This window comes from Hypomesus transpacificus, chromosome 14 (genome assembly GCF_021917145.1).
Source record: "Hypomesus transpacificus isolate Combined female chromosome 14, fHypTra1, whole genome shotgun sequence".
NCBI classification, from domain to species: Eukaryota; Metazoa; Chordata; class Actinopteri; order Osmeriformes; family Osmeridae; genus Hypomesus; species Hypomesus transpacificus.
The window spans coordinates 2,904,686-2,917,276 of NC_061073.1; the positions used below are offsets into that span (position 1 = coordinate 2,904,686).

The following is a 12,591-nucleotide window of genomic DNA, read 5'->3' on the forward strand; positions in this document are numbered from 1 at the left end:
ATATTGCCTCAAACACAAGACAATGTCAGCCTCCCTGATTGAACCAGAAAGTTCCAGAGGAGAGACGCTTTACATAGAGAAGCCCTCCCACCGTTTCCATCTTCCAACGCACAGTAACTCACCTTAACATCCATGCTACACACACAGTCCCACACAAGTTCAGGTCCACTTTATTTGTCATTTCAAATAATTTCATCATTGTCATTTCATTTCAAAGTAGTACAATACAGACATACAGTGCAATGACACATCATACCACACAGGCACTTGATGCTACCCAATCATGGGTTTGCTAAATTTCTACAGCAGAGTTGGCCAGGGACAGGTGAGAACATCACAGGTGACATCATCACCAACAGTTACTTTACCTCTGTTAAGCCTCAGTATATTCTATGCTGTTATGGTTTGATCACCTTCTCCATATCCATGTTTGTAGTATGGATGGTATATGGTTTGTAATATGTCAGTACAGTAGGTGATAGTAAGTCTATGAGGGTGTATTCACATTTGGGGGGGGGGGGGATTTGACCTCTCCAATGCTCTACCACTGAGCTACACCCATCCCTCACCCTCAGCCATCCACCCCCACCCTCCTACTAGCTCTGCAGCACAGCCCTTTATAGCGGCCTCTCTTGCAGTCCAGCAGCCTGCCCAGGAACCTCTCGCTGGCCAGGATATACAGCACAGGGTCCAGACAGCAGCCCAAGACACTCAGAGCCTCCAAAAACTCAAAGGAGGCGTACAGCTCGCTGATGTTGGCTGCCGTGATGAGGTCGTGGGTCCTCATGTAGACCAGGGTCATGACCATGATGTGGTACGGTGCGTAGGACACCATGAACACCAGCAGGGCGCCGGTGAGGAGCAGCATGGGTTTGCCTACACCCTGCTTGCCCCCACCCCTGCGTTTCCCCCTGGCGAGACCCCGTAGCACCCTCAGCATCAGCACGTAGAGCACGACCATGACGACCAATGGCAAGGCGAAGCCCAGCAGGGTCCTGAGGATGGAGGTAGTTGCGACGTAGACGAAGGGACCGTGGAGGTGGTCCATGCACACCGTCACGTTCGCCGGACGGTTGATGGCGAAGGTCACAAACAAGTCAGGGATGGAGGTAAGGATGATGGCCACCCAGGTGCAAGCAGAGCAGAACTTGGCTTTACCCACACCCCACCACCGGAGGGAGCCGACGGGGTGGGCAGTGCGGGCGTAGCGGTCGAAGCTCGTGAGGGTGAGGAAGAAGACGCTCCCGTAGATGTTGACGTTGAAGAAGATCTTTTTGAGCTGGCAGAAGATGTGGATGTCCCTCCGGTAGGGCTTTTCCAGGTGGAAGTACATGGTGAACGGCAGCATGAGGATCCAGGCCAGGTCACACAAGGCCAGGTTGAGCAGGAAGATGTTACTGGTACTGCTGGTTCTCCAGAAGCAGGTATAGTGGAACAGTGCTGCTATATTACCCACAATCCCCACGGGCAGGGCGAAGGAGAACAGTACCAGGAGGATGTAGCAGTACCACCTGCCGTTCTCAAACTGGTTGCAAAACTCTGTGGACTGGTTGAGGTACTGCAGGACCGGCACTGTGGTTTGTGATGAAAACAAAACATATGAGTCAGTTACCGTCTGAGTAACACTGTTTACTGGTTCTTGCCATGGAACAGACACATTGAATTCAAATTGAACAGCTTGTATTTACTCAGAAAAGACTACAAGATATGCCTTTTTCTCGAGATCACATGACAGTGCAGCTCATAGGAAGTGCTTAAGGTATTTCTTACCATATGCTGCAATCTGGAACAAACTTGTATGAACATCCAAGTGCAAGTTTCATACAGAGTGCAAGACATAGTTGGCTGAATTGATTTTATGCAAATAATCTTAACATAAGAACATTCTTTTGATCAAATGAAGATGGATCATTCTAACAAAATATGATGTGCGGTCTGGTTCTGGAACAAACTCAGTTTCCAGGTGTCACAGCTATGTCAACAGGGTGTGACAGCTTGATGATTTGCTTAGAATAATACAACTGAGACTTCACTGTTGATCTATTGCCTTCAATATGGACCCCCTTTTTTCACAGGCGGATCAAAGCACAGAAGGTACCACATTACAACATACACTATAAAACACTGACAGGATCTGCAGACTTGTTAACAGAGAACAGTTTTAGACTTTTGCCACAGAATGTCGAGGGAGTTTTCGATTGATTATTTTTCTTGTTTATAATTTTTATCTTGGGGTTATTATTTTTGCTCAGAATAGCGTGCTACAGAACAAGCAAGCACGTGGAATATATGTGACCAAGACCAGATTCAATTATGACCCTTCTTTCTGCCACAGTACATTTGATTTGAATACACATAGTGTGTCAATTAAATGTACATTACAACAACATGTCATTATATGTAACCTGCACAGCAAATTTCAGGAATGTTCTGTTTACATATAGATCCACCCTTACAATCAAGAGCACTCCTAATGTTTAATGTACACCTTGAAATGTGCCGTGCATATCAAGTGTTCCAAGCGAGGGGGCCTTACCCTGTGTGTCGATAACGAGCGTGCTGTTCACGAGCAGGAGTGGGATCATGATGACAGGAGACGTCTCCCTCCATCTGCTGCCCTCGCGTCTCTCCCTCCGTCCACCCGTCGCATTTCACCCCCCCCCCCCCCCCCCCCCCCCCGTCTGGAGCCGTCTGCCCCTCTGGGCTGATGACGTGGCGTTTCCTGTTTGTTTGTTTGTTTGTTTGTTGGTTGGTTGGTTGGTGTGTGTCTGTGGGCGTGTTTGCATGTGTGTTTCTATGTGTTTCTATGTGCTTTCTATGGGTTTCTATGTGTTTCTATGTGCGGACGCCTCTCTGTGTGTGTCTCTGTTTTGGTTTCTGTGTGTTTGACCTGTGACCTTTCTGCGGCTCCAGTTTGTCAGGATGTTTGTTTTGCTGTGTGGCACCAAAGCTTCCAGTCTGTCTGTGAGAAGGACTCAGGTGTTTCATTGTCCTTGAGACAAAAGACGTGTCCCTCTTTAGACTCCACGGTTGTATGAAAAACCCACTGGCGACCTGTAATCACCTGGTGGTGTTGACTCACATTACATCATAACGTTACCATGAAGTGGCAGTTGCATGCCTCGGGCCTGTAGTATTAATATATCCAGTTAGAATGTACTTACATTGTACTGCCACTAGATGGAGACTAGGCTGCATGTTTGAGTTCAGATCGTTGCCTCATAAGTCATGACGACTGGGAAAATAGAAGATATTATCAGTTAATATATGTACATTTACATTTTATTCATTCAGTAGACAATTTAATCAAAAGGGACATAGAAATAGTGCATATATCTACTTATGCAAGTATAGATATATTATATAATAATAACTGAACCGAAACGCTGCCACGGATATACCTGGCACTTTAGCCTCCTTACGCAACTGACTGGAAAATTGTAGTTAAAACGTTTTGTGTTTGTTTGCGTGATTTGTGAACTTGTGGTGAATGCGTATCTGTTTGTGTGTATGTGTCCCATCGGGTGGCTACGAAGGGCGCTCATGAATCACTCCTTATCTGAGCTCAGTGCTTGGTGGGTATGATGACTCAAACTGTTTGGCTGAAGAATCTTGAATCACCTCTTAGTTAAATCTCATTTCAGATTGGCTGTGAGAAGTCCACCATGCTCGCTGGCGGGGCCAGCCGCTTTAAAAGTCAGATCTGCTGATACACCCACCGCGCGTGCATCAGAGCTGTGGCTTCATCTGCACTGAAGGCAATTAAGTTCACTCATGCAGACCAATTCAATTACACAACCGAGGTGAACTCCGAAATACCACAAACCGAGCAAGACGTACAGTTCTCCTCCAGGCATCTGCACAACAAATCACACCTTCAGGAGCGTTTGAAGTGTAAACTCCACATGTGGATACAGTCATGTGGCTGTTTACTGTACCTCTGCAAGGATATTCATGTGTATGTGTGGGCATCCATTAGGGGTGGGAATCTTTTGGTACCTCACGATTCGATTCAAATTTTGATTCAATATATGCTTACATTTGATTCCAGTTTGCTGTTTAGTCTTACTTGTTTTTCTATTTGACTGTGATAGGCAGTTAAGTGTTGAAGAAAACAAAGAAAACTTTTAAAAATGAAATAATTAAATTAATATCGATTTTTGAAATTTTTGAATCAATGTGAATCGCTAAAAGACTGAATCGCGATTCATATGTGCATCGATTTTTCCCCCCACCCCTAGCAATCACGCAAACGTGTGTGTGTGTGTGTTTGTATGGGTGCATCCTCCTTATTTGGTTGGGTACAAAATCCTTGCAAGGTTTGTCCAAGATATGTCTTTGACTTCTTGAATTCCAAACTAAAACGGGGTGTCACTAAAATGACGGTTTGTTGCTGCTAGTCTGAATATCCCCATGCTACTATATCAGTGTAGGATCATGTAGGAGCCTGGAGAGGGATAATATTTTCAGTGGTCATTATTTTGCCCAGGACTGTGACCCTCTGAGGGAAGGTCAGCAGATTTTATTTACAGCATTTAGATTTACAGCGTGCAGCGAGGATGGTGAGGTGACTGGGGTGAACCAGCATGCAAACCAACCACCCAAGCAGCTAGCCTCGTGGTTAAAGTGACTGGAGCATAATGTAATAATTAGGGTTCGTGCAGCAGATGCTTTCATCCAAAATGATATGTCGGGGTGGGGGGTGAGCCCACAACCTCTCGCTCTGCGGTTAATCGCTCCGCCACTGAAGCCTGCCCATCCCAATCTGAGCATCGTGTGTCGGCATGGAGACACAACAGTGTTGTCTCTCCCAGGAGCTGTCTGTCACAGTGAGGCCACTCTGGCTGGGGGAAGTCTGGTTTGTGCAGCTTGATCCTGCTGTGGGTTCTGGCTCGGGATTTAAAGGAAGGAAGAGAGAAAACTGTCTTGTTTTGCTGGGATGGGGAATGCACTGTAGGAGAGGGCGAGTTGCCTGTGGTGTCGTGAGAGACTGGATATTTCCAGTTTTGCACCAACAGTAATAACTATATTACAGTGCTATTACAGTGTTTCATTTAAGTAGTTCTGTTAATACTGTATCCAATAGCATACTAATACCGCAACCATTTTCAAATGTTGTGCCTCTCTTCCTGGCCTTAATTCAGGCCAGAATAGATGTTTTTATTATTACATGTACTAGAGATATTTTGCTACATTGGACACATCAACTGATGTATCACTGCTGAACCCAAGAAATAGAGCTTCATGTCTTCATAAACAGCCTCTCTGCCATCAGAGGAGGGTTATGATTTAGTATTCTGAGCAGAGGGCCCAGTTTCTGAATCAATCTCATGCTCTACCAGAGAGATATTTCCCCGTAATTTGATTCTCAGCCAAAAAGCTTGGAAAAAAACCGCACAGGTCACAAATGTTTGAATAATCTGCCTAATCATGCCGATCGCTACCTCATCAGAACACACGCCAACATCGATGCCTGCAGCGGCATCCCCTCTTGATTGCCGATGATCATCCACTTAATTTTCTTTTCTTTCTTAATTGCTTCGGACCAAATAGCATTTCGATATATGTTGACCTTAAGCTTCAAAACGTTTATTTCACACAGTCTGGTCCATACACTCGGTCAGTTCACCCACCAAAGAAAACGACTCAGGGTAGGGAAGCAGTGCTTCAAAACGATCTTTAATCATCGTTCCACTGTTCAAAGGGCAAATGTCAGACATGGCGGAGACATGATTGATGTGTGCGAGCATAAACATAATCATTCATACTTCTCTCTTTCATTTGTGTCCATGAGTGGTATGTAGGGCGACAAGACCCGAGCAACACAATGCCCTTTGAGCAGAGCCACTGAACGGCTGTTTTCCCCCCTCATCTAGGTCGATATCTGCGTCTGAAAATGTTTCGTGAGGATCACGGCTCCTGGATGACCATGTTCTTCAGCACCATCCTCTTCCTCTTCATCTTCTCACACATCTACAACCTGGTCCTGCTGGTGGCAGGGAGCATGGGGTAAGACACCACTCCATCATAGGGCTCCTCCTTCTGCCCTTCCACCCTCTCGTTTGTTAGAGTCCCGCTGCACCCTCCCTCTCTCTCTCTCTCCCTCTTTTCCAGGCTGAGCGAGAGACATTGATCCGCACGTTTCGCCCGAGCTGCGGCTCAATCGCACTCCGATCGATCGGAATCCCGACATTTCAAGTCAGGGTTAAAGGGGGAGGGGATGGATGGATGTGCAGGAGGGGATACCTGAGAGATCACCTTCCATAACTCTTCATCATGACGTACAGCGTAGCCATCTTGTCTTCCTAGCTTCCTCACCTGGTTGCTTGAAACTAAGATGGCTTAGCCTATCCAGAGGTCCCCCACCATCTCCCCATTTATCCTCCACCCGCTGAAGGGCCAGATCTGAAATACACACACATCAATCGAGTGACAGGAATCCATTTGTGCGTTAGTGATCTGTCAGTCTCAGGGGAAAACATGCCCTTGTATCCAGACAGCTGTGAGGTCACGAGGTGGTGATATACCGCTTGTTTGTTTTTCTTGTAAAACATCAAAGTGACAAGAGTCAGTTCAAGCGCAAGTTGGCATTGAACTGGAGTAGGCAGTAACAAGATTTTTCATCTAGTGGATTCTTCTAAAGCAACAGATCTTCTCAGACTAAGAACAACAGGCAACAGGAAGGCTATTAGCTGGAAGGAAAGGTGTTGTTGTCTTTTGCAGGCAGAGGGATGTGCTTGTATAATCAGCCCATCCGTCACACCGGCCGGCGCTGTGACAGTGACATCCATCACGCCTGCTCTCTCTGGTTGGCTGAGGAGCAGCAACGCATCGCTGAGCAGAGGGGCCGGTCCGCAGAGACGATAAATGTTGCCCGCTCAGGAAAAAGTTCCATTTGCAGTCCCTCTGAGTGTGTCTGTCACAGAGAGGAATTCTTTTCCCCTCCATTTCTGCCTTTTAGATCAACAGAGAGAAAAAGAGAGAAAGAGACTTGTACTTCAGAGCTGAAGGAGGTGTTGCGGAGGTAGGCCAGTACGTGTGGGACCACCATCACTGCATCTCTGTGCCATCCAGACTGTATAAGGGCGTAGGACCTATTACTTCCACAAAACGATGATTCATCTATTTATGTCTCTGAGAGATGTCTGCACTCGCACCTGCAATGAGTCAGACATTTTCAATTGGTCTACTTCAGCTACTGTTCAGAGAAAGCAAGTTCAGGTGTCGAAAAAAGGACTCCGTCCTGTAAATTGAACAAATTATAATGCAAGCAGAACAAGCAAGGTTCTTTCAAATGCCTTTCAAAACAACCATTACCGAAGATTGAACGATTTACAACCTGGCCGTAAAAGCAGACTTTGATGTAAGATTTCCAATGACGTCAGAGTCATGTAAGGCTTTCCTAAGAAAGATAGATGGCGCTATTGCAGAACAAGTCAAATCCACCTGCCATGCAGCTGCAGCATAGCAAACCCTGTATTCCTGTACCCCTCTCTATCCCATACCGCCTTACCCTATCCTGCAGCTCCTCCTGCTCTCTATCCCATACCGCCTTACCCTATCCTGCAGCTCCTCCTGCCCCTCTATCCCATACCGCCTTACCCTATCCTGCAGCTCCTCCTGCCCCTCAATCCCATACCGCCTTACCGTATCCTGCAGCTCCTCCTGCTCTCTATCCCATACCGCCTTACCCTATCCTGCAGCTCCTCCTGCCCCTCTATCCCATACCGCCTTACCCTATCCTGCAGCTCCTCCTGCCCCTCTATCCCATACCGCCTTACCCTATCCTGCAGCTCCTCCTGCCCCTCAATCCCATACCGCCTTACCGTATCCTGCAGGTCCTCCTGCTCTCTATCCCATACCGCCTTACCCTATCCTGCAGCTCCTCCTGCCCCTCTATCCCATTACGCCTTATCCTATCCTGCAGCTCCTCCTGCCCCTCTATCCCATACCGCCTTACCCTATCCTGCAGCTCCTCCTGCCCCTCTATCCCATACCGCCTTACCCTATCCTGCAGCTCCTCCTGCCTCTCTATCCCATACCGCCTTACCCTATCCTGCAGCTCCTCCTGCCCCTCTATCCCATACCGCCTTACCCTATCCTGCAGCTCCTCCTGCACCTCTATCCCATACCGCCTTACCCTATCCTGCAGCTCCTCCTGCCTCTCTATCCCATACCGCCTTACCCTATCCTGCAGCTCCTCCTGCCCCTCTATCCCATACCGCCTTACCTTATCCTGCAGCTCCTCCTGCCTCTCTATCCCATACCGCCTTACCCTATCCTGCAGCTCCTCCTGCCCCTCTATCCCATACCGCCTTACCCTATCCTGCAGCTCCTGCTGCCCCTCTATCCCATACCGCCTTACCCTGTCCTGCTGCTCCTCCTGCCCCTCTATCCCATACCGCCTTACCCTATCCTGCAGCTCCTCCCGCCCCTCTATCCCATACCGCCTTACCCTATCCTGCCGCTCCTCCTGCCCCTCTATCCCATACCGCCTTACCCTATCCTGCAGCTCCTCCTGCCCCTCTATCCCATACCGCCTTACCCTATCCTGCAGCTCCTCCCGCCCCTCTATCCCATACCGCCTTACCTTATCCTGCCGCTCCTCCTGCCCCTCTATCCCATACCGCCTTACCCTATCCTGCAGCTCCCCACACCCCTCCTGTGGTTCCTTTCCAGACTTGGGCCCTGTCAGCTACCATTAGTGTTTACATCTTTGTTTGAGACAGACCTGTAAGAGCAGTGTTCACATTCTGCCGGGACGTTCCTCTAAAGACGCTGGACTGCAATGGGAGGGGAGGCAGAGGAGAGGGTGGGAAAGGAGGGAGAGGAGGATGGGAGAGTGGAGGAGAGGCGGGATGGAGAGGAGGAGGAGGGGGGTGGTAATGAGGGAAGGGAGAGGAAAGGGAAGGAGAGGAGGAAGGGAGAGGAAAAGGAAAGGAGGGAGAGGAGGAATGAGGAGAAGAAAGGAGGGGAGGGAGAGGCAGGCAGGCAGGCAGGGATGGAAGTAGTCCAGCTCTGATGATGCAGTGAAACTTAAGTCTTTTGATCCGTGTCCAACCAAGCCTTTTCTGCATCCCCCCTGTTCCCTCCCTCGCTGTGAGGCTGTTGTAGTTTTTACTGAGACGAGGCACAAAGGAGTACAACGTTCCCAGTGGAAGCTGCCCCTGGGTGGGAAGGAACAAGATTTTCTCTATAAATCCGTGCAGAAAGAACTAGCTACAGTGAGGTATTATTGCCTGGGCTTTTAAAATGGTATCTTTGGTATTAGATCAGAATAATACTGGCTTTAAAGGAACACACCATGATGCCCTGATCTCTGCATCCAACCAAGTGCGCTATGCTGTGGGAGAGGTCCTATTTCTGGACTCCCACATAACGCCGACCACAAATTGTTTCTGTCTCACTTCCCTCTAAAGAGGTCTTGATTAAAATGTCTGGGTGTGTTTCATTGATATGCTTTCATCTTCTTTGACCTTTCAAACCACTCTGACTGAGCTAGTTTAATTAAAAGAACAGGTATACTCTCAAATATTGATCAGTATAATATGTGTTTATTAATATGTATATATATATATTAGCGACATCTTCTTTCAATATTTCCTCGCAATATTTCCTCTTTCCTTGACAAGTGTGCAAATGATCATTGTTAGGGAAAGTGACATTCGCTGTTTCCTGCAGGCTAGGTATTTACTCACCATTAGCACAAGATTGATTCAATACAACCCTTGTAGGTTCTCAAACATTGGCCAGACCTCGGCGGCACATTAATCAAACATGCAGCCGTGACATATAAGCCGATAATCAAGCCGATGACCTGGGGTCAACAGCCAACAAACAGTTGCCTACCTAGCTTATGTTATTACTGAAAAGGCCTGTCCATTGTGGGTCCCAGTGTGCAGTAATCCACACTTGTTACCAGCTCCACATCTGGCCATTTGCATTTTAATGTAACTGTCAGATTAGAGGGCTGTTTGTGTGAAACCACTGGAGTATGACCGCCCAGGGAGTTTGACGTCCTTCACCGGCACTCTGTCACGCCACGCAATCCCATTCTGACATCTTACGGCGCCATTACAGCCAGAAATCATCTCCTAATTAGACACTGTTATTTAATTAAGACGGCCCAATGTGTGGCGGGCACATTAATCATATCATGCCTAATTTAGCTAAGGGGCTAGGAGGGGGAGGGTTTTTTCCTCCTTACCTGGTAGAAGGAAGGGGAGAAGGGAGTGAGGTATGAAAGTAAGGAGGGAAGGGATGAAAGGAGGAGGAGGGAAACAGAGGGAGACAGGGAGGTAGCAGAGAGACGTAGCTCCCCTCTGAGCTGGATTATAGCACACATTATAGCATTTTCTCTGTTTACTACCGTCCCTCTATCTCGCCTGTTAGCTCCTTTTCTCCCTGGTCATCCCTCCCTCTATCCTTTCATCCTTCCATGTCCATCCAATCATCCCTCCCTCCCTCCCTTTTTGTTTGTCTTTCTGTCTGTCTGTTAGTAAACTGGGGTAATGCCACGGACTAGCAGGGATTCCAAAAGCAGAATAAATGGCATGTTGTGGTATTTAGGTTCCCCCTGTGGAGCTCAGGGAGCAGTGTAAGTCCCTGCCTACCTGCTTGGCTGTATGGTTGTCTGTCTGCCTGCCTGCCTGTCTGCCTGCCCGTCTGTCTGTCTACCTGGCTGTCTACCTGGGCTGTCTGTCTCTTTGATTGTCTGTCTGACAGTCGAGGGAGGGAGGGAGGGAGGGAGGGGGGACAGAAGGAGGGAGATGGGAGGAAGGGGGTGAGTAAGAGGTTGAGGGGGGAGGGAGGCTGTGGTGGTGGTTGGGGGGAGGGAAAGGGGGAAGGGAATAGGGGGGAGATGAAGTGGGAGGGAGGGAGGGAGGGAGGGAAGGGAGATTGAAGGAGGGTGTGTGGGAAAGCAGGAGGATTGAAGGCTTGTGGAGCCCCCTCCTAAGGTCATCCTCATGCACAGAAAGATACTAGAAAGAAACTGTCAACAGTACACACACACACACACACACAGTTACCTTGGCAACTGCTTGGGTCTACCGAGAATTGCAAAAATGAATAAACCTTATACATTTATGCCCGTGTTAAATTGATATGGATGTGTGTGTGTCTGTTTTGTTTGTGTATGTGTGCATACCATGTTTGTGTTTTCTTAAATGTCTCAAATTCGTTATTACATTTCATATCAGTCATTTATATCCACAAGAGAGAGGAAATCATTATTTTATAGCTTGACGTTTCGCAAGAAGTGTACCATGGATCCTAATTGTGTCCGCAACCAATTTACCATAAAATATGATTTATAAAACTTGTCCTGACATTTCCAAATACCACACAGTGCAGAACCAATTTTCACCTCCAGGGACATTAACAAAACTTTTTTAATTAGCATTTGAACCATTTTAATGTTTTTCTTGGGAAATCTTTTTTTTAGCAAATAGTAGATTTTTGTGAGCGCGTGCTATATCCGTTGTGTCCTTGAAAAGGAAAAGTGGATTTAGAAGCTAATAGGACCAGAAGTCCTACAGGTTTTTAAGTGCAGTTTAATGGAAAACTGATATGGTGGATAGATAGTGTTGCAGTTTCCAGGGAGTTAGTCTGTTTGCCAAGTCCCACTCCCCAGTTAAATAAGCAAGTAGAGTGAAAGGGACTTAAATTCTGCAGGCAGTTTAATCTGATACCCTGGCAAATACAGTACATAGCTGACTGAGATAGAGCCGTTTAGTTGCCTGAGATGGTGTGATGCTTGGTGTGTGTCAGGGTAACAGTTCTCTGGAACAATTATGCAGTGTTGGTCTTCTGAAATGGGTTTTATGTACAATCTACATAGAACACAAGCAGCTCAACTCAATGTGGAGCTGGGGGTGGCAGAAAGTATTTTAAATATTTTATTTTATTTCCTGTGAGCGACTTGAGACAACTTTTGGGGCAAAACATCAATAAATCACCCTCCAGAAAAGTGAACAAGCATAAGAGTATACTTGCTTCCAAGTGGACAGATGGGGATGAGGGGGGTGGGGGGGGGCTGTCGGTATTTGATGAGTCAGCGCAGTCCAAGCTCTCACCATGCTGTTTTCTAAAAGCCTAATTACAGTCCTTGGAGCTGGCTGGGTGTTGCAGCCACTGGCCCGTCAGGGAGCTGATTAGTCACTCAGTGACTGTGGTGACGTCCCCTGGCAATGAACCCTCTCATGAACTCACCTAGCCCATTACATTTTTAAGTCCAAAAGGGCTGTTTCCGATCGTTCTAGGACAGTCCCAGAACCCAGTTCATGGTTGAAATAGCAGGCTTTTTTTGCTTTGATGTTGGTCGGATTCTCGGAGGGAGGGAGAGAACGTCGAGGGTTTGTCCTGATTCAAGGGGAAACTACCGGGGCCGATTGGAAGCCCGGTGTGTGGTGTTAGACTGCATTTCGTCAAATATCGATGACTTCCACTGGGATCTCCTTGGCAACTGGCCTGTGGCCAATCCCTGAGTGTCTGTGCAGATATAAATCCCCGTTCTAATCAAGGGCTTTGATTTGCCAACCAAGGCAATGTGATAAGTCACCTTCAGACCGCACGTTTTCACTAACGCAG

At 47.5% G+C, this 12,591-nt stretch overlaps 2 protein-coding genes across 3 annotated transcripts in view; one reads left to right on the plus strand and one right to left on the minus strand.

Annotated features, from left to right (window-relative positions):
- Positions 1-12,591, plus strand: part of tmem117 (transmembrane protein 117) — a 30,942-nt gene that overhangs the window by 7,155 nt on the left and 11,196 nt on the right. For both annotated transcript variants that reach the window (XM_047033512.1, XM_047033513.1), the window contains exon 3: positions 5,877-6,009. In XM_047033512.1, coding sequence (XP_046889468.1) covers positions 5,877-6,009 — 133 coding nt within the window. The remainder of the gene's footprint in view (positions 1-5,876; positions 6,010-12,591) is intronic.
- LOC124476396 (delta-type opioid receptor-like) lies at positions 552-2,630 on the minus strand. The gene is made up of 2 exons (XM_047033518.1): positions 2,537-2,630; positions 552-1,572 (listed from the first exon to the last, which is right to left on the minus strand). Exons 1-2 carry the CDS (start codon positions 2,583-2,585, stop codon positions 572-574), a joined length of 1,050 nt encoding a protein of 349 aa, XP_046889474.1. The 5' UTR covers positions 2,586-2,630; the 3' UTR covers positions 552-571.

What these genes read in the sequence shown, in the direction of transcription:
- LOC124476396 (XM_047033518.1), bottom strand. Translation starts at nt 2,585, where the DNA reads ATGATCCCACTCCTGCTCGTGAACAGCACGCTCGTTATCGACACACAG. An exon ending in GCTCGTTATCGACACACAGG is followed by an intron (nt 1,573 to 2,536) that starts GTAAGGCCCCCT and finishes CACAAACCACAG; the next exon opens with TGCCGGTCCTGCAGTACCTC.